This window comes from Archocentrus centrarchus, chromosome 15 (assembly GCF_007364275.1).
Source record: "Archocentrus centrarchus isolate MPI-CPG fArcCen1 chromosome 15, fArcCen1, whole genome shotgun sequence".
Taxonomy (NCBI): Eukaryota; Metazoa; Chordata; class Actinopteri; order Cichliformes; family Cichlidae; genus Archocentrus; species Archocentrus centrarchus.
In genome coordinates, this window is record NC_044360.1 from 2,068,567 (window position 1) to 2,087,582 (window position 19,016).

The 19,016-nt window shown below is 45.9% G+C and overlaps 2 protein-coding genes across 2 annotated transcripts; both read left to right on the forward strand.

The window, feature by feature from the left end:
- Positions 1-5,100: 5,100 nt before the first annotated feature.
- kif11 (kinesin family member 11) lies at positions 5,101-15,260 on the forward strand. The gene is made up of 27 exons (XM_030748109.1): positions 5,101-5,271; positions 5,455-5,563; positions 6,904-7,033; positions 7,360-7,457; positions 7,568-7,646; positions 7,882-8,067; positions 8,152-8,276; positions 8,371-8,461; positions 8,537-8,682; positions 8,895-8,991; positions 9,263-9,358; positions 9,619-9,707; positions 9,805-9,892; positions 10,134-10,207; positions 10,293-10,407; positions 10,502-10,573; positions 11,416-11,551; positions 11,795-11,967; positions 12,087-12,212; positions 12,351-12,506; positions 13,193-13,332; positions 13,468-13,628; positions 13,713-13,831; positions 13,990-14,212; positions 14,411-14,583; positions 14,689-14,799; positions 15,006-15,260. Exons 2-27 carry the CDS (start codon positions 5,490-5,492, stop codon positions 15,117-15,119), a joined length of 3,192 nt encoding a protein of 1,063 aa, XP_030603969.1. The 5' UTR covers positions 5,101-5,271; positions 5,455-5,489; the 3' UTR covers positions 15,120-15,260.
- Positions 15,261-16,488: 1,228 nt separating this feature from the next.
- Positions 16,489-17,373, forward strand: LOC115793558 (uncharacterized). The gene has a single exon (XM_030748605.1). It carries the CDS (start codon positions 16,573-16,575, stop codon positions 17,371-17,373), a length of 801 nt encoding a protein of 266 aa, XP_030604465.1. The 5' UTR covers positions 16,489-16,572.
- Positions 17,374-19,016: the final 1,643 nt, after the last annotated feature.

Consider the following 19,016-nt stretch of genomic DNA (forward strand, 5'->3'; position numbering starts at 1 on the left):
ACGATCAAATATTTGCCTCTAATCGCTACAATGTATCAAAAAAAGCAACATCTACTCCACATTACGACACATCTGAGTCGGATTTTAGAAACTAATTTTTGGCCCTCTGCTGACTGATTATGGAGCTCATATTAAGCTCAAACCCATAAATGATGCTGCAGCTTCTTAGAAAAGGAGAAAACTGGAAGCTCCCTAAAATGTTTCCTCCATCTTTTAGTTTCATGCAAAAATTAAAACACGCCTCATAATTTTTCATCACCTATCTGAACATTTGCCTCATTTTCTGTATGACTGTTCGACACATTTAAGGTGATTTTACAACAGGGAAACATGAGGAAACAGGTCAAACTCATTTTAAATGTGACAGAAAACACACTCAGATATCAGGCAGTGAACCTCTTAAATATCTGGACACATTCAGATTTTATTTAACCTTGTTGTCCTATTTTTACTTTAATATTAATCAATTAAATTCTCAAATATAAAAATCAAAGATTCCAAACTTTTTTTTTAAAAATTGGCTTTAAAAAAACAGCTGAAATGATTCAATATTTGCCTTATTTTCATTGATTAATCTGTGATATCTACAGTTTACCAAACAAAGCAACATTTAGCTCACATTGTGACATATCTGTATGTTTGTTTGGAAACTATAACCAAACTTTAGTCTTTCACTGACTGATCGTGGAGCTGAATCAGGCAGAAACGATAGCAAAAAGAATAAACTGCATTTCAGTTTCACTGCAGCTTCCAGGAAAAGGACAGGAACAGAAATCTGCTCTTTAAAATGCTGAACTTTTGCACACTGATTAATTTAACCCCCTCTCAGATCATTTCATGTGCTCCTCTCTGGCCACAAACACACAAATCCTCTCAGACAAACAGAGATTTGAAATGTGAGCTTCTCAGTAAAAACAGCTCATTCAGGCTTATTTCAGTGATCAGCAGGAATCTGTGTGAAGCCATGAAGTCAGTCTACGCCGGTTCCTCCTCCCCACTAAAGTGGAGTTACACCGCTGTGTGACAAAAGAACAAGAATCAAACTCACTGCTGTTCCGTCCGGGTCGTCCTCCGGGCCTCCTCCTCGTTCTCCTGAGAAGAAGGGAGAACCAGAACGAGGGAGAGGAGGTTTGGATAGACGGTGGGAGATACGGAGATGCTTCCTGAGGTGAATGCAGCCCAACGTTTGGACGCTGGATCGAAAAGTTTGGCCGCTCCTCCGGGTTTGAGGCTCGCCCCCGGAAAGGGTCATCGTCACCCGGGGTCTGAGTGGGCTGCAAATGACAAAAAGAGAGGGAGAGAGAGAGGGAGAGTGTGGGGGGGAGAGACAATACGATTGTTTCCACCTCACTCTGCTTCCACCCTCGCAGTTAAAATTGTCATGGTAATGAAGAGGGCTTGTTATTGCTGGACAGCAGATCTGACTGGAAGTGGAGGAAGATGCTGCAGCTCGTGATGGTGAGGATGAGGGCGACGGAGGTGCAGGTGGTGACACAGTGGAGAAAGTTTAATATTTTAATATCTGCTCATCATCACAACAAGATCCCAACAAACTAAATGTGGGGTAAAGAGGATGAGGACCCCACCACCACCACCACCACCAGTGTCCTTCAACTGTAACTCTGAAAATATTCATACTATGAAGGTAGCATTTTGATTGGCTTCATTAAATATGCAAAGGTTATTGTTCTTAAAATGAATGTCTCATTCTGAGGGGGTCAGGTGGGAGTTTTCTTGCTGTAAGCTGCAGGGAGCTCACACTCTTTGCCTGGATACACGAGTCAGATCAGACACAATGAAGGGAAACACAGCAGGCTGAAACAAACCCAAATCATCCCGGCGTTTGGTGCCCACACTTCCTCGGATTTAAAGCAGATAACAAAGTTAACCAGCCGAATGTGGACAGCACGGTTCCTCCTGCCACCAGAACGTCATAGGTTAACTTTTCTGTTCCCGTGCTCTGAAATTCCCAAACAGCAATAAATATTCAGCCCTACATGTCCCATGTATGTCTTTGGGCCACAAAGGCATACCTGGGACTGGCAGCACTGACTCAGGTGAGTCTCGGCCAGATTTGGGCCACATGAGGCTCAGACACTGAAAGCTGCTGAGATCGAACCCAAACGTGTCTGCTGTCTGAGGACGGGCTAAAAGCAGAGAATGGATTTCCCTGCAGGCACAGACGGATCACCACACGGGTGTAACGGGCACGTTCCCGGGCCTCTGACATTTTTTATCATGTGCAGTATTATTGGAAACGTAGTAAGACTATAAAACGGGATGTTTTTTGAACCTATGATTAAATCACTTGTCATGTAAACTGTGAGTTTGAATCCTGGTTCAGATCTGATTGTTTTAGACTTTTCATGATATTTTGGATTTTTCTGCTCTGTTTTGAATTTCTCCCATATTGGCTTCTCTTCATTGGCTCCCTGTTAAATCTACAATAGAATTTAAAATCCTTCTCCTCACCTACAAGGTCTTGAATAGTCAGGCCCCATCTTACCTCAAAGACCTCATAGTACTGTATCACCCTAATAGAGCGCTTCGCTCTCACCTGCTGTTACCTGTTTCCTCCTGTGTGCTGTTGTCTGATCAGCCCTCTGTGTGCATTCAGTCCTGCGTTTCCACTTTGTCGTTTTCAAAGCGTCCCCCGTGTTCTTTGGCTCTTGACCTGTTTGTCAGCTTAATAAAGGTTTTGTGCACCTTTTGCTCTGTTCAGGTCGTCTGCATCACCTCTACACGCCACTTTAAAAGCACCGGACTCAGAGGGAAAGTGACCTGCACCTCTTCTGTCCAGGACGAAGGTTTCTGGTTGTGGATTACATTCAGCGTTTTTCACGTGCAGCTGAGGCTGTTTGGTGCTTCCTGATGAGGAGAACGGTCAGTTTTTCAAACGTTCAGGGTGTTTGAGATGAACTCAGGGTGACGCAGGGGTACGTGGACAGCCTCTCACTTACAGACCTCAAATCTGAGCTGAGTTGGACTTCTTTCTCTAAACAAAGCGAGGAGATATGGGCTCTTTAGGTCTGACGATTTCCACTTTATTTTGAGTTTGTTTGACTCTTTATCGTGTTTATATCATGCAGGTTGTGGCAGGTTGAGAACTTAACAGAAAAGCAGAGATTTAACGTATGAAAGACAAATTAAAATGGCCAAAGTCTGTGTGCTTAGGAAGGAAACGTGCAGGCTCACGGTGATGATGGTGAGCCTGCAGAGATCAGTAAAGATCTCTAAAACAGTCGGATTGAGATGACTGTCTCTGATAACTCTGCAGCTGCTGAAAAGAAAAAACACGAGAGGTGCTGCAGCAATGAGGACCTCCAGCATGGCTGCATTACTGTAAGATATCAGACAAAGAGAAGCTCCGTGTGTGTGTGTGTGTGTGTGTGTGTGTGTGTGTGTGTGTGTAATGAAGAGGTTTCCAGAGCGAAAAGGGCAACCCCCCTTCGTCGTCCTCAGGAGGCTGAGTGGGCGACGGTCCTCAGCAGATGGATTGCTGCTCGCCTGCCGGAGGAGGAGGAGCTTAAAGTCTGTCAGCTGACGTCATGTTTTTGGATTATTTCTCGTTTCTACAAATACAACATTATTCACACTCAGGACTATTCTGACTGACCTCTGAGTGTTATTACATGCTATAAAGCCCTCCGTCTGATTCACCAGGACTGTGTGAACCCTGTCTGCATGAAAATGTGAGCTCAGGCCCAAAATTCACCGAGTGTTGGAATCTGAAGGATCCTGATTTTCAGAATTCCGTTTCTGTAAAACAAAATCTGCTTCCTCTCATTTTTTAATACTGAAATTAAATTTTACTTCAGTAGATCAGAAAAAAACATTTATTCCACGCAGAAACGATTGCAACAAGATGCACAATGACCAAAAAGAAAAACCGAAACTGAAGGAAACATTAAAAAGGAAGCAAAATGACTAAAAATACACACAAATGCAAAATAATCACAAAAAGTCCACAAAGAGTCAAAAAATGGGAAAAGTTTCAGCATCATTTTGTTTTCAATAATTGTTTTACAAAGTGATTTTAGAAGTATTTGTATTTTTACTTCAGTAAAATTCATAACACTACTTAAATAATCACACAAAAGCATCAAAACATGCAGTTCTTTTAATTCATGTGGCCAGTTGGTGCTGCTTTCCTCCCACAGTCCAAACACACGCTTGTTGCACGATAAAGGCACAAAATCCACAACATCAAATGCAAGAAAACAAAATGAAGCAAAAAGACTGCAAACACACCGAGATGCAAAATCAGCAAAAAGAGACACAAAACACAGACACAGAGGTGAGTACAGAAGGTGGGCAAAAAGATTCAAATCAAAGACAGAAAACAACATAAAAACACGCGATGATTTCAAAGAGACACGGAGGCATTAAAGAAGACATGAAGTCCACAAAAAGTGACAAAAAGTTGCACAAAAATGCAAAATATTCACAAAGAAACTTAAAAACACAAATCAAAGGCAGGAGAAACAAATTCGTAAAGGTCAGAATAAGATTCAAATTAAAGAAATGACCACAAACAGACCCATAAATCATAAAAAGAGTTTTTATTTCAAAATGAAAAAAAAAATAAGCGCAAGAAAACAGACAAAAAGCATAAAAAACACAAAACAACCACAAAACACATCAAGAACGTTCAAAATCACCAAATTACTGCGTCACTTTAAACATAAAATCCAAGTGTTTTATATGTAACGGAGGTTCAAAAATATGAGAGAAATGACTCCATCAATGAAGCCATTAAATCCTTGTATTTTCTATTTATTAAAGGAAATAAAATAAAACTGAATACAGTAACTAAAACACCATATAAAAGTCCAACTGTTTAGTCTGGGATATAAAAATAAGTTATAATCAGTAACAATTGTTCATAATTATGAATAAAAGTCGTTTTTGTTATTGTTTTAATGAAGATTTATCAGAACATTGTCGCCCCCTGCTGGACTTACCTTCTAATTACATCATGGCGGATCCCGTGATGCTCCGCGAAGGCAGTGTCACATGATGATGCTGACCAATGGCGTTTATGCGTTGGCCGTTACTCTCCTGCTATTGGTCGATCAAAATTTAAAAGTACAGTTTGAAAAGTATGCTGTCGGAGGTTTTAGTGCGCCAGGGTAGATCATAAGAAGCGTCCTGTGCTTTCGGAGCTGCCTGTTAACGCTGAATATACGATCTATTAACCTATCGACGAGTTTGGATTTATTATCGGAAAGCCCGCAGAGGGGGAGGAATTGACGTGCGGACCGATATTAGGTGAGTTTTTTGGGATTAACATCAGCTCGTGTTAGCTACCGTTATTATGCTAATGATCGCTCCTTTCGTCCCATTTAAAGCGGAAAAAACACAAACTGCTGTTTATTCCTGCGTTTCTGAGCGTGTCGCTTCAGTTTCTGCCCGTTTAGTCTGAAGGCTCTGACATGTCTCCGTGTCCCGCAGGCTGATCCGGCGGAGCGGCGCGGAGCTCTGCAGCCATGTCTTCAAACACCCAGAACGGCTCGAAGCGGGAGGAGAAGGGCAGGAACATCCAGGTGGTGGTGCGATGCAGGTAAGGAGAGGAGACGGGCCTCCGTGTGCGTCCCTGTGTGCTGCTGTCAGTGCTAGCTGTCGACACAGCCTCACACACTGCAGAAGTGATAAATCTGCTAAAAACCCGGCGGACAGACGCAGCAAAATACACGAACCCATCATAAAGCTGCGTGTTTACTGGATAACCTGCCCTCAGTACACTTATTTTCCTGGAAGAGGCCTTAAAAGTACATCTTATTTACAAAAAGAGTCCACTGACGTTTTACAGTCTCCAAAACCAAATGAGAACATAAACGTCTGCTTACTGTGGAAAATCAGGATTAGTTGCAGTCTTACAGTTAATATTTGACCCAAAATGGAGCCTCTGTGTTTAAACCACTGATTTATTTCCTCTGAAGGTCTTAATGCTTAATGCTGGTTCTTTGCTGTAACTGGATGATGATGATGATGGTGACGTGGACGTTCAAAGTAAGCATGACCCATGGTTTCAGTAATGAGGTCAACATATATGCAAGTAATCCCTGCAGGATGCTCAGGTTTATGCAGTTTTTTTGTTCTGTCAGCTCTATATGATGTCACAGAGAGCACTGAAGCCCCACCCACCTAAGTTGAAGGGCAGCCGGTGAGGAGAAAGTTGGCTTAAAAAGTGGGAAATGGAGTTAAAATGGCTCGACGGGGCCGCACCGAGGATCAGACAAAGAATCAGTGCAAAGCTGCTCTCTGAGCATCCAAGGATAATGATACGGATCAGGATATGAAATGGTGCTTCACAGGTTTCTGTTTACAGATGAGGAAAGCTGAAGTGAGTGAAAGCTGTTTCTGGTTGCAGTTTCAGTCATTTTTAGACTTCCTGCTTTTCTGTCCTGTGGGTTTTTACACTCTCTGAAACAAGACTGTAAATGAGATAAGACTCCATAATGTGCTAACATGGTATCATTTCATGACCATGTGGAGAGTGAAGCGGGCGAGTCTGCAGGGGCTGAAAATTTAGGTCAGAAATTTCAGCAATTTAAAGTGAGCTGCTCAGAAAATCCAATGTTAAACTTTATTTCCCCCAAAGAGGCCGTAAAGTCTAAAATGTCTCACCCTATTATGTGAATTCTATATTTGTAGCTCATTAATGTTGCATTAAAAAGTCTCATTTGGCTCAAAGTACCTGCAGAAACTCTAATTCTAATTATAATAAGAGTTATTATTTTAAAATGGTGCTTTGACAGATGGGCAGAAAACTCAAACGGTGACTTTAATCTGACGTCAAAACCAGCAGCAGCTTTTTGTTGGGAATGTTTTTGGGAAAGCTTTCCTAAATGTTGGACCTGCCGATGACGTCTCTGAAGTTTTCCCGTGCCGTGTTTTCAGACCTTTCAACACCATGGAGCGGAAGTCGTCCTACGGCGTCATCGACTGCGATCAAAACCGGAAAGAGGTGATCGTGAGGACGGGAGGGATGAACGACAAGGCGTCGAGAAAGACCTACACGTTTGACATGGTGAGCGGACGCCGGGGTGAAGACGGGCGATCCTTCCTGTCTTTCCTTTTATACACGGACATTCAGTAAAACTCAAGCAGCTCGTCCTGTGGTCACACAGCAGGTTCAAATTATTTTAGTATTTTTCTATGAAAAAGGTTTTAAAAAAAATGAATTTCTTATTGAAACAGCTGCCAGTTTTCTCCTGATTTTAAACTCATTGTTGCAACTTCATTGTGATGGTGACATCATCGTCAGGGATGCTGGTTTTTGTCCTTTTTCCACTGTTATGTCAGACAAAGAAGTGAGAAATTCTACGGCTGTAACAGCAGATTTACCTCCCTCAGGTTTTTGGGCCGTCTGCCAAGCAAATCGACGTGTACCGGAGCGTCGTCTGTCCCATCCTGGACGAAGTCATCATGGGATACAACTGCACCGTGTTTGCGTGAGTGCCCTGCAGATACCCGAGCGTCAGCGTGAGCCCTGCTGGATGAATTTAGTTTTTAATCACTTTTTATTTTCATCTTTTTATTGATGATACGAAATAAAAAACAGCTACGGTCAGACGGGTACGGGAAAGACGTTCACCATGGAGGGAGAGAGGAGCCCAGACGAGCAGTTTACCTGGGAGGAGGTGAGTTTGGCCGGCTTGTAATTAAAGAGTATGAAGGAGGCAGTGTGAAAATATCATCAAGCATTTTTAGTTATTGGTCAGCTTTAACAAGAAGCAGACATAAAGCAAATCAAGAGGACAGCAAAGCTGAGCAAACGTGTAAACATTAATGTAAATATGAGTGTGCGTGTAACTGAATAACTAAATAAGCTGCAGGTAGAGATGCTGTAATAAATGCTGTTTTTTGCATCTTTAGGACCCGCTGGCCGGCATCATCCCGCGGACGCTGCACCAGATCTTTGAAAAGCTTTCCGAGAACGGCACCGAGTTCTCCGTCAAAGTCTCCCTGCTGGAGATCTACAACGAGGAGCTGTTTGACCTCCTCAGCCCCACCGAGGACGTCAGCGAGCGACTGCAGCTTTTCGACGACCCTCGAAACAAGGTGAGCGTCCCGCGGTCCGGACGAAACGAATACCTGCTGCGAAAAGCTCAGCATATAGAAGTTTCTCCGTGTTTGCTCCTGCAGCGCAGCGTGGTGGTGAAGGGTCTGGAGGAGGTGACGGTCCACAACAAAGATGAAGTCTACCAGATCCTGGAGCGAGGAGCAGCAAAGAGGAGGACGGCCTCCACGCTCATGAACGCCTATTCCAGGTACCCGCTCTGAGACAAACAGCTGCGGTCTCACCGCCATCACCGACCGCCACGTTGTTTTTGTTTGTTCACCCGTTTCCTGTTGTCTCCGCAGTCGCTCCCACTCCGTGTTCTCCGTCACCATCCACATGAAGGAGATCACTCTGGATGGAGAGGAGCTCGTGAAGATCGGAAAACTCAATCTGGTAAAAATCTGTGGCATTAAACGGAGAGGAGGCCGTCACGACCTGTAAAGTCTAAAATTATCGCCTCCCCTCCAGGTGGATCTCGCTGGCAGTGAAAACATCGGGCGTTCCGGTGCCGTGGACAAGCGAGCTCGCGAGGCGGGAAACATCAACCAATCGCTGCTAACGCTGGGCCGTGTGATCACCGCGCTGGTGGAGAAGAGGCCTCATGTCCCCTACAGGCGAGTCACAGATGAATGATCGAGTCTCTCCTCTCGTCCTTTAACAGAAGTCCGCCGCGGTGTCCTCCAAACGCCACGTTTGACTTCAGTGCAGCTCAGAGAAGCTTTCCTTCTGCTGCTGATGCATATTTATAGGAATGAAGGATGCTGTAGCGATCAGCTGTATCTGTAGAGTTTATAAGTCTTATTGATCGGGTTTATTCTTCCCACAGAGAGTCCAAGCTCACCAGAATCCTGCAGGACTCGCTGGGAGGACGGACAAAAACCTCCATCATCGCCACCGTGTCGCCGTCCTCCAGCAACCTGGAGGTACGTCCACTTTAACGTCTTTATGTTCTGACAGAGCAGCAGATCTAAATGTGCTTTTTGCATTTCAGGACTCATCAGTGAAAACTTCCAGGCTCAGATTTAAGTTTTCTTGATTTTTTTTTTTTTTTTTTTTTTTTTTGTATAATTGTGTTTTAATTTCTCGTCCTCCTCTTTCTGGCCTCACAGCCACGTTTGTGTACGCCATGCGAGTATTTTGTGTTTTTACTGTTTAAAACTGTGCAGAAGTTCATCCTGATGATTCTGTGTGCAGGAGACGCTGAGCACGCTGGAGTACGCCAGCAGGGCCAAAAACATAATGAACAAGCCCGAGGTCAACCAGAAACTCACCAAGAGGACGCTCATTAAGGTACAGCTGAGGTCAGCGGGAGCTTCAGGGTTTATTTCAGTCTGGAAGGGTCTGACCTCAGACTGCCTGCAAAATATTAGGGAAAAGAGGGAATTCTTCTTAATGGGAATTGTGCAGAAACTCAGGTCTTATAGTTCCTATTAAGAAGTCTCTCCTGGAATTCATTCAGGAAAACCTGAGCTGGTCAGACTGGAAGGGTGTGCTTGTTTTTTATGTATAAGTGAAGCGGCAGATTTCAGCACCTTCTTCGTGTCCTTCAGGAATACACGGAGGAGATCGCGCGCCTGAAACGTGACCTGGCCGCCACTCGGGACAAGAACGGCGTGTACCTGTCCTCGGAAAACTACGAGTAGGTCTCAGTTATTAGTTTAACTCTTTTAACCCGAGTAACTGGCAGACGAACGGTGAGGGGAGACTCCTCTGATTCATCTTTTTAACCTCATCAGGAGCATGATGACTCAGATCAGCTCTCATGAGGAGCAGATCGTGGAGTACAACGACAAGATCGCCATCATGGAGGACGAGCTCAAGAAGGTACGACCTTCATTCGCTTCAACCCCCGAGCCTGATTTATAGTCTGAGGCGGCTGCATGTGTGCTGGTGGCAGAAGAGCAGGAAACGAGTGAAGGAAAACCTAAAATGAGTTTTAAGTGCTGTTGGGCACCAGAGTAGGAATGATTGTATCTAGCCTCTCGATTCTCAGTTTTCTAATGGTTCAGGAAACCTGGACATCCATCCTAGTCGGAGTAAATGTGCGACCCTGTTCTCTGTGCAGGTCACGGAGCTGTTTGTGGACAGTAAAACTCGACTGGAGCAGTGTGCCGCGGACCTGGATGAAAAGCAGCAGAGGTGCAGGGCTGTTTTTCAGTGGCAGATTCAAACCACCAGGGGTCGCAGTTTGACTTAATCATGGTTTTTCTCTTGTGTGTCTCAGGCTGGAGGAGACGAGCAGAGACCTGCAGGAGACACAGGTGAAGCTGAGTCAGGAGGAGTTCGTCTGCGCTGAGCTCTCCTCCGCCCAGGAAGCGCTGTATGACACAGCCGGTCAGGTACAGACGTGCTCCTCCTGCTGATGGGATTTCTCAGCCTTCAGCTCAGTTTAATTTAAAGTCTGAAACTTGTCTCTGTGCTTTTGCTCTTCAGCTCCTGAGTACGGTGGACGCCAGCACGAGCGACGTGTCGGGCCTCCACGATAAGCTGGACAGGAAGAAAAAGGTCAAACATCTTTTTAAAGCAGCGACATGTTTCGTTTCAGTCAGTGTGTTGTACTGGATCTGATTTCAGTCTGAAGATGACGGCTAACGGTGTGATTATGAGATTTAGCAACGACTGGAGATCTGTGAAAAGAGAAGCAGTTGAGCCAGTGGAGCTTTGCATAAACACAGAAATACAGGAACTCAGAGGGTTTTGGTGGGACCACACCCTCCATGTGTGACCACTGTTTCTCCAGCAGACTTCTTTCAGGGAGAAACAGATACTCGCTCTGGATAAGCACTCCTGAGAGACGGGAAAACAGGCGCTTCACAGAATGCAGACTAAGAACAGCAGAAAGAGTCAGACGGCTGGAAAAGTCCTGAGAGGTTTTTGTTGGACTGAGGGTGAAAGAGACGACAGAACAAACCCAAAAGGAGTTTGGGTTTGTTCTCCTGTTTAACATTCATGTGATTAAACTTCACGATCCATCAGCCAACAAAGGATGAGTCACACAAAGCACCACAACTTTAAACTGGTCCTGCAGCGCGGTCACTGGTTGGTTGGTGCAAAGCCGGCTTTGTGGCTTCACATTAAAGCTCACAGATGTCCTGAAGCACCTCTCACTTCAGTGTTTCTGTGCCTCTAACAAAACCCTTCACACCTTCCTTCAGGTCACCTGATAGACTGGGTCCCAAATTAATTTCACCCGAAACCTCTGATGGTGCTGACCCACTCCTGCTTTCACACATTGGCACATGAACAGTAGTGGGTCACAACCTCAAGCTCCAGAGCCTGCCATCACCTGGTTGACTGAGCCTGCACAGACGTATCTAACAAACCTGTTTCTCTGACTGAACCTGCAGGTGGAGCAGCACAACAGGGAGATCCAGCAGAGCTTCGCCCAGCGGATGGAGGGCGCCTTCAGCGCCGTGCAGCGCTGCATTCAGCAGCAGGGAGACAAACAGCGCCACATGCTGAGCAGCTACTCGCAGGCCATCGGTAAGACATCAGGGAGGGGTGCACGGCGGGCACCACAGACCCCTCTGTGGAAGCCCCCCCTTTAGAGAATCACTTTCTTGGGTGTAGAAAACGACACAAAACTGGTTTGTGCTTCTTGAAGAGCTGCAGCGTTCAGTGCGTTCACATCACTTTGTGGAGTTCTGCTTCTGTTTTCTGAAGTCGAGCATTAATAGGAGAAAATTACTGTGTGATTAAAACGTCGCTGCGGTCTTTCCTGTGCAGACGGTTTGCTCATGACGAACGAGGCGGGGCTGAAAGGCGCTCTGACCACTGTGGAGTCCTTTGTGGGCGGAGTCAGGCCGCTGGTGGCCGAGGGCGTGGCCCGCTTTCAGGAGAAGGTGCAGCAGAATGAGGCGTTGTGTCTGCAGGACAAGGAGAGCGTGCTGCAGCTGCTGGTGAGGGTTTGGGGGCCATGTTCTCAGTGCATATCGGTGGTACCCTGTGATTAAGGAAGTGCACAGCTTAAGGTGTTTCCAGATGTTTGTGCTAATGGGGGGGGGTTGTTTGTGTGCAGGAGGAGCACCGACAGGACATGGAGGAGGTCCTGGTCGTCCACACTCTGATGGGTTTATCAGCAGCCAAAGAGCTCAACGACAGTCTGAGAACATCGGTGGAGAAGCAGCGAGCTCTGGCTGACAAAGTTAGTCCACATCTGCACCTCTTCATCCAGTAACATCTGTGCAGGGAACAAACGTGCCTGAGATTTGATCAGATATCAGAGGTAATACTCTTCTTCTTCCAGCAGTGACATTCATTCTCTCTCTGCCCTCCTCCTCAGGTGGAGGCGATGAAGGAGGTGGCTGTGGCTTTCAGCAGCTTGGTCCAGGAGCTGGCGGGGCTGCGGGAGGTCGCCGTGCAGAGTCTGAGCGCCCTGCAGGCCGAACGCGACAAGCTGGAGGACGAGATCAGACAGGCGCAGGACAGACAGCAGAAGGTAGGAGCAGAGCAGCTGCAGTTATAATTAGCTGCTGCAGGTCAGAGAAAGCAGGAGGACACCGAGCCTGAGAGCCTTAGTCTGCTGGATGCTCCCAGATGCTGGCTGATGTGCGAGTGGGTTTAATAAAGTCTGAGTCTGAACTCACAGCAGCTGATCAGAGGTCAGTTAAGACTTAATTTGTGGTTAAAATGTGGTTTTAAAATGTCATTCAACATGGAGCACCTTCAGCCCGTCTGCAGCCTCAAAAACTCAAACTAAACTACATTTAATCCACTTTCAGTCTTAGAGTCTGTTACCCAGCATGGTAACAGACTCTAACAACAAAAACTCCCAAAATAGAATAAAAATGCACTCAGTAAAAGTTTAAAACGTTAGTTTTTAGTTTCAGGCTCGGTTATAGAAACCGTTCTCTCAGCAGTTTGAAGCACAGCGTCGGTGAGACGTGCAGTGAGTCCATAATCAAGGATGAATGTGAAGAGTTGCTGCAGTGATGTCATGTGATTTGCATTGTATCCTGTTTGCTTTCTGCCCTCACATACCTGGAAGCCTTTTTTTGACTTTGTTGCATCAGTGACACAGTTTAAAACAGTTTATCTGTTTCGACTGTGTTTTCAGGTGGTATGTAAATGGCTGGTTATGTCGGTCAGGTGTTCTAACACTGGTTCCTGTGCTGCTTCGTTCAGGGTATGAAGCAGACCATCCAGTGCATCCAGGATCAGCTGAACCTGCTGGCTATGGAGGCCCAGAAGGACTACACCGATCTGTGCTCGACCTCCAGAGTCCTGCAGAAACCCCTGCAGAGCCTCCAGGAGAACATCAGCAAGTGAGTGGAGCCCAAAAGTCACCTGCAGATTTAAGCTTTTCTTCTACTGCACCCCCAATCCTCATCACATCATCAGTTCTTCACCTGAAGTTAAACAGTTTATTCGATAGCTTTAAAACTGTGTCTTTGTCGCAGCGGTTGCAGCGCAGTCGAACATCAGGTCTCGGCCCAGGCAGACCTCCTGTCCTCCACCTGCTCCTCCCTTGCCTCCTCCCTGCGTGTGACCGCCGGTGAGAGTCAGCAGTCTCTGGAGGAGATGTCAGGCTGCTGCTCCCACATCCACAGCTCCGTGTCCGGTACCAAACTCATCCTTTCCTCAGTTATTATTCACCCTAATCCCTCATCAACAGCACACTCAGTGTGTCCATGTGTGACTGCAGGTCTGGTGGAGCGTGACCTCCAGTGGAGCTCCAGAGTAAAGGAATGCATTGAGAACCAAGCCCAGGAACACCTCACACTGCTGGGCAAGATTTCCACTGAAGCTCAGGTGCTGCAACAGGTAAGAATTCAGGTGGTTTTCCTACTGGAAAAGTGAGTTTTTACACTCAGGTTTCTCTTTCACGTCATCTGTCCATGTCTGAAGACATCCCTACAACAATCTGAGCCTGTTTCTGAGTCTGTTAACACCTGAAAGCTAAAAGCTGTCCTGATTTGCAGAGTGTTGAGAATCGCTGCTCGGAGCAGCTCCGAGCGGCCGAGGCGGAGCTGTCCGACCGGCAGGAGGAGGCGACGCGAGCTCTGATGGCTGTCCAGAACCAGACCGCCCTGGACCGGACCGCCCTGGACCAGCAGCAGGCGGAGCTCCAACACCACGTGGACACAAGCGAGCAGCTGGTACACGGCTTCCTGCGGGATGAGCTGCAGGAAGACGTTCCCACCGGTAAGATTCAACTTTATTTTATTTTATTTTTAAGCTTTTCTTTTTCTTCCCTGGAAAGTTGAATAAATGCTGAAGTTTTATAGAAATAAATCTCCACGGGGGCTTTTGGAGAGCTTCAGTTTTTAAAAACTCATCTTCAGTGAGTTTGTATCCAGTTTTGGGTTTTAAATCTCAAACCTGTCCTCCCGTTGCCTTCAGGTGCGACTCCTCAGCGTCGGGAGTTTGTGTATCCCCGTCAGCTGGTGAAGTCTCGACGCCGCAGCGAGCTGCTGGAGAGCCTGAGGAGGCAGCAGGAGGAGCTGCAGGCCGCCATGGAGGCGGAGGAAGAGGAGGAGCTGGAGGAGGAAGACAAGCAGAGCCAGACTGACCCTGTATGTTGTTTCTCTGCTGGAACATTTAATTTTTATTTTTTTTTTAGTGATCAAATGTAAAGAAACTTGTTGGGTTTGTGACGTTGTTGTTCTCTGTTGCATCAGGACTCTCTGGAAGACGAGCTGAGCACGTGCAACGAAAGTTTGGGCACAGAGCCGTCCTTCATCGACGAGAACCTCGTCTTCAATGAGAGCAAGCGGGGCCCCTTCTTCAAGGTGAGCAGCAAACGACGGAGCATCCGAGTATCAGTATAACAAAGCTGATCTGGATGTGAGGGAGCTCTGTGGTGTGTAGCTGTACCCGAGCTGCCCGTTACCGTAAATGCTGCTGGATGAGTCTTGATGAGGTGTTTAAAACGTGGAGGAAAAAGTTGTTCAGCACGTTTCGGTGATTCTGTCTCTTTGTGTCTTCGGTCTTCCAGACGAAGAAGGGAGGTAAGAAGGAGACGAAGATCCCGGCCCGGCCCAAAGCGTCTGAAAACGAAGCCACGTCGACGCCTCAGAAATCCCGGCTCCCACTCCGCTGTCAGAACTAAACCCGTTTCTCTTATTTCTTTATTTTAAATAACTTTATTACTGTTTGTTTTCTTACCTCCTTAATGTTAAACGTGTGTCTTCTCATGAACTGTTTTAGTGTGTTTGTCTCAGCATCCTTCAAATTGTAAAATTAAAGAGGTTTTTACTTGTTTTATTCTTGTTAATTATTCCATCTGATTCATAAGACTCAGAGTTTCAGGAATGAAATGCAGCATCCACTCAAGAGGGGTGGGGGATTTTCAGATTTACACTGGGCACTTGAATGCAACATTAAACACGGGTCATTAAGGTGTCAGCATGATGATCTGATCTGGTTAGAAATGAGGGTTTCAACTAAACCACAGTGGGTTAAACTGGTGTTTCTGTCAGTGGACTAAAAGAGTGTGAGGTTTCTGTGCTCTGCCCACTGCTGTTGTGTATCTCACCATAGATATGTAACACAACATGTCATCACTTACTGTAAAAACAAAAAAGTCCATCCTCACTGCTTCCACAGGAATTCAGTCAGATGCTGATGATCAGGTGCACCTGAATTAACTGATCCTCTCTGTAAAAGCAGGTCTGGGGCATTCAGGTGTGTCAACATGATGATGGGGGGGAAACATCAGTGATTTCAGAGTAGGTGATGCATGCTGGGAGATCAGGTGATTTCCAGTTTGAAGTCCATCAAAGCAAACATTCGGACAGCTTCTGGTTTCACAGGAGCGGAGATCCCAGCAAAACTTCTAGAGCTCCGCCTGAGACTCAGAGGTTAAAGTTCATGACAAGACAATTAGGAAAAGTCTGAACTGGTATGGCTGATTATATTTGTGTGTGTGGGGGGGGGGGGGGCTGGTGACAGGGGAAAGTACCAAAGTTTACTTCTGGATTCGTCAGTCAGTGACGTCATCACGGAATCCCCACTGATCACGTGCAAACATGCAGCTATTTCCCCAGAGTCTCATCTCTGAGGGACGTTTGTTTTTCTCTGCATTGCTTCACTGTCACCTTTTTTCTGTTTATATGCCGTGTGTGTGTGTGTGTGTGTGTGTGTGCGCGTACATACACACAAAGCCTAAAGATAAATGAAGAATCAATCAGGGAGGTTAAAATGACATTAAGAATGAAAAGATGCCAAATAAATTCATTTGCTCCAATCAGACACCGGCTCGAGTCCTACACCTGACAGGTTTTTACACGTCATTACTTTTTAATACGATATTAATGTAAACTGTTGTTAATTCTCGGTGTCAGACAGGAGTCGGTACGGGCTGGTTTAACTGTGAGGTCAGATCGGAAAGTACCATCTTCACTTTCGGTTTTAGCGTTTATGTTCTGACTGAGGATCCCGGCTGCGCCATTCTCTCAGTCTCAGGTGTGAAGGTCTTATCGACGGCGCGTGAGCAGGTGACTTAAGGCAGATATGAGGATCTAGTTTTTGCCCTCCGTGTGCTTCTGGTCTGATCTGTGAGCATGGAGCGGTCAGCTGCTGTCTGGCTCCTCTGTTTGCTGCTCCTGACCGCGCGCAGCTGCTCTCAGGCCCGGGTTATAAAGTCATACTTTCGGGTTGGAGGCGCTCTGGCTCTGCAGCCTGTCCCGGTCCCTGAACGCATCACCAGCGTGGCGTGGAAACACAGCGATAAGCCGCTGGCTGAGTGGGTGGATGGAGAGACCGAGCCGGGATATTACGGACGGTTCAGGGGCCGCTCAGACCTCAGCACGAACACAGGGGTGCTGGAAGTCCGCAGCATGACTGCAGAGGACGGTGGAGTGTTTTCAGTGGAGATCAACAGCAAGCCCCAGAGGCAGGTTTACAGTGTTTCTGAGATGGATGAGGTGCCCCAGCCTCATGCGTTTGTGACACCTCTGGCCTGCAGTCAGGCTATGACTCGGTGCCTTCTGCACTGCTACGGACACGCTGAAGATCCCGAGAACATCACCTACTTCTGGAAGATGGGAGATGGAGAGTGGGAGGAATCAGAAAAGAAGATAGAGATCCTCAATATTTATGAACTACATCCTGTGAGAACGTTCTCCTGCAGGATGAAGAACCCGGTGGGCGAGAAAGACAGCGAGCCCATCGGTAACCCGTTTTACAGAGAGAAAAAAACACCTGACTCTGGCTGGACAGGTGGGGGGGTTTTTGTGGGTGGAGCTTTCGGAGCTGCTGTCCTGGTTTCTGTGGCTCTGCTTGCTTTTTATATGCGAGAATTTATCAGGAAGAGCATTAAGAAGCTTGAAGGCTTCAGGGATATCGGTCCCACTAACCTGTAACTCTGTGTGAAGCTGCGTGGCAGCGTGGGTTTTCTGTCTGTGACATAATGAATGTTTTGTGTTATTGTAACTGCTGCTGCCTCTGTCTGCATAGGTGACTATTTGTCATACTGAGCAGGAAAACTACTCTGAAATGTTTATTTATAGTGAAATAAAAGAATCCAATAAAAGTCATGTGAATGCAAACGAGACATATTCTGCTCGTTTATTCATCACCTCCTTTTTTTATCCTCTGATAGAGCAGCATTGCATGATGCAGATGAAACTGATCAAAGAACACCAAATAATGAACATGAATCCAAAAACTCTGAACCCTGGAACCCAGACCGGAACCATAACAGGCTTCCAGCCGGTATGATCAGCATGTGCCAGTCCAGCAGGAACACAGTTCATGAAGTTTCAGGGTGCGACATCATCATCATCCGCCTCCTGTTCGTCTCGCAGAACTGCAGCAGCTCGTTTCATTAATAACAAGTTTATAAAGCCAGCTCTCCATAATGCAGCAGCTTTCACACATTCAGTGTAGATGTTTCTGTGAGGAGAGGACACAAGTACAGGGCACCATTATTATTGTAATAATAATAATAATAATAATAATAATAATAATAATAATAATAATAATAATAATAGTCTAATGCACAAAAATTATCAAAGGATGAAGGAACTCCAAAGGAAACACAAAAACATCCCCAGAATAGCTAAGAGGAGCTACAGAAGCAGAAGAGGCAGAGGAGAGAAACACACACACACACACACACACACACACACACACACACACACACACACACACACACACACACACACACACACACACTTTTATTGCCTGCTCTTCTTACTTTTATAATTTAAAACAAATGATATCTTTAATGCAGACGCTTATGCTGTCACGTGTTCACTCTGCTGTAGTTCACAGAAATATTAAGTGAGCATGCCCAGGAAAAGTCCCCGGGTTACTTTCGGTTTCTACGGAAACTACGTTTTTTTCCTCTGTACTTTCAAAATAAATCAGCCGCTGTTCTGGTTTATTATTTCATACAAATGCGATGTCGATCAGGATTATCAGGAAAGTCACACTTCCTGACTTCCTGTCTTTCTTCACCTGTATTGATTGCTTTCACCTGTGACCCTCTGGGGAGCAGAAAGGAAAAACAAAGCATATCTTCATGTAACATATGGACAACAGGATCCAAAGGCACAGGAATAAAACCATAATTAAAATGAGCAGAATCAAAAAGGATGCCAGCAATGATGGTAGAGCTGCTGCAGACTGAAAACTCCCAGGAAGGAAAGGTGGACGTGAAGCTTTGATACTGAATAGATTACATAACTCCAGATTTGCTTCCTGCTGTATCCTAACCAAGTGGAGAAGGGAGGGTTAAATGTATTTGAGTGTTGCACAAGTGGGTACTAAGGAGACAAAAATACGAAAGAAGTGTGAGCAGCACAGGAAGGACACTGGAAAAGAGTGGAGCATGAGATAGACTCCAAGACTAAAAGAAGCCAGTTATCCTCAGTTATTAATGTCAGTACAGCACTGCTAGTTTATTTTTTAAAGGGAGACAGGAAGTTTAAATTAAATCTGAGCATGAAATGTAAACTGCAGTAGTTGGGTGTGCATTATAAGTGCAGGGATGGGAGCTCCC

Bases quoted from the DNA above. Each gene is read 5' to 3' on its own strand.
- LOC115793558 (XM_030748605.1), top strand. From the start codon at position 16,573: ATGGAGCGGTCAGCTGCTGTCTGGCTCCTCTGTTTGCTGCTCCTGACC.
- kif11 (XM_030748109.1), top strand. From the start codon at position 5,490: ATGTCTTCAAACACCCAGAACGGCTCGAAGCGGGAGGAGAAGGGCAGG. The intron at 7,458-7,567 runs GTGAGTGCCCTG...AATAAAAAACAG, and splicing joins TACAACTGCACCGTGTTTGC to CTACGGTCAGACGGGTACGG. The intron at 8,683-8,894 runs GCGAGTCACAGA...TTCTTCCCACAG, and splicing joins AGGCCTCATGTCCCCTACAG to AGAGTCCAAGCTCACCAGAA.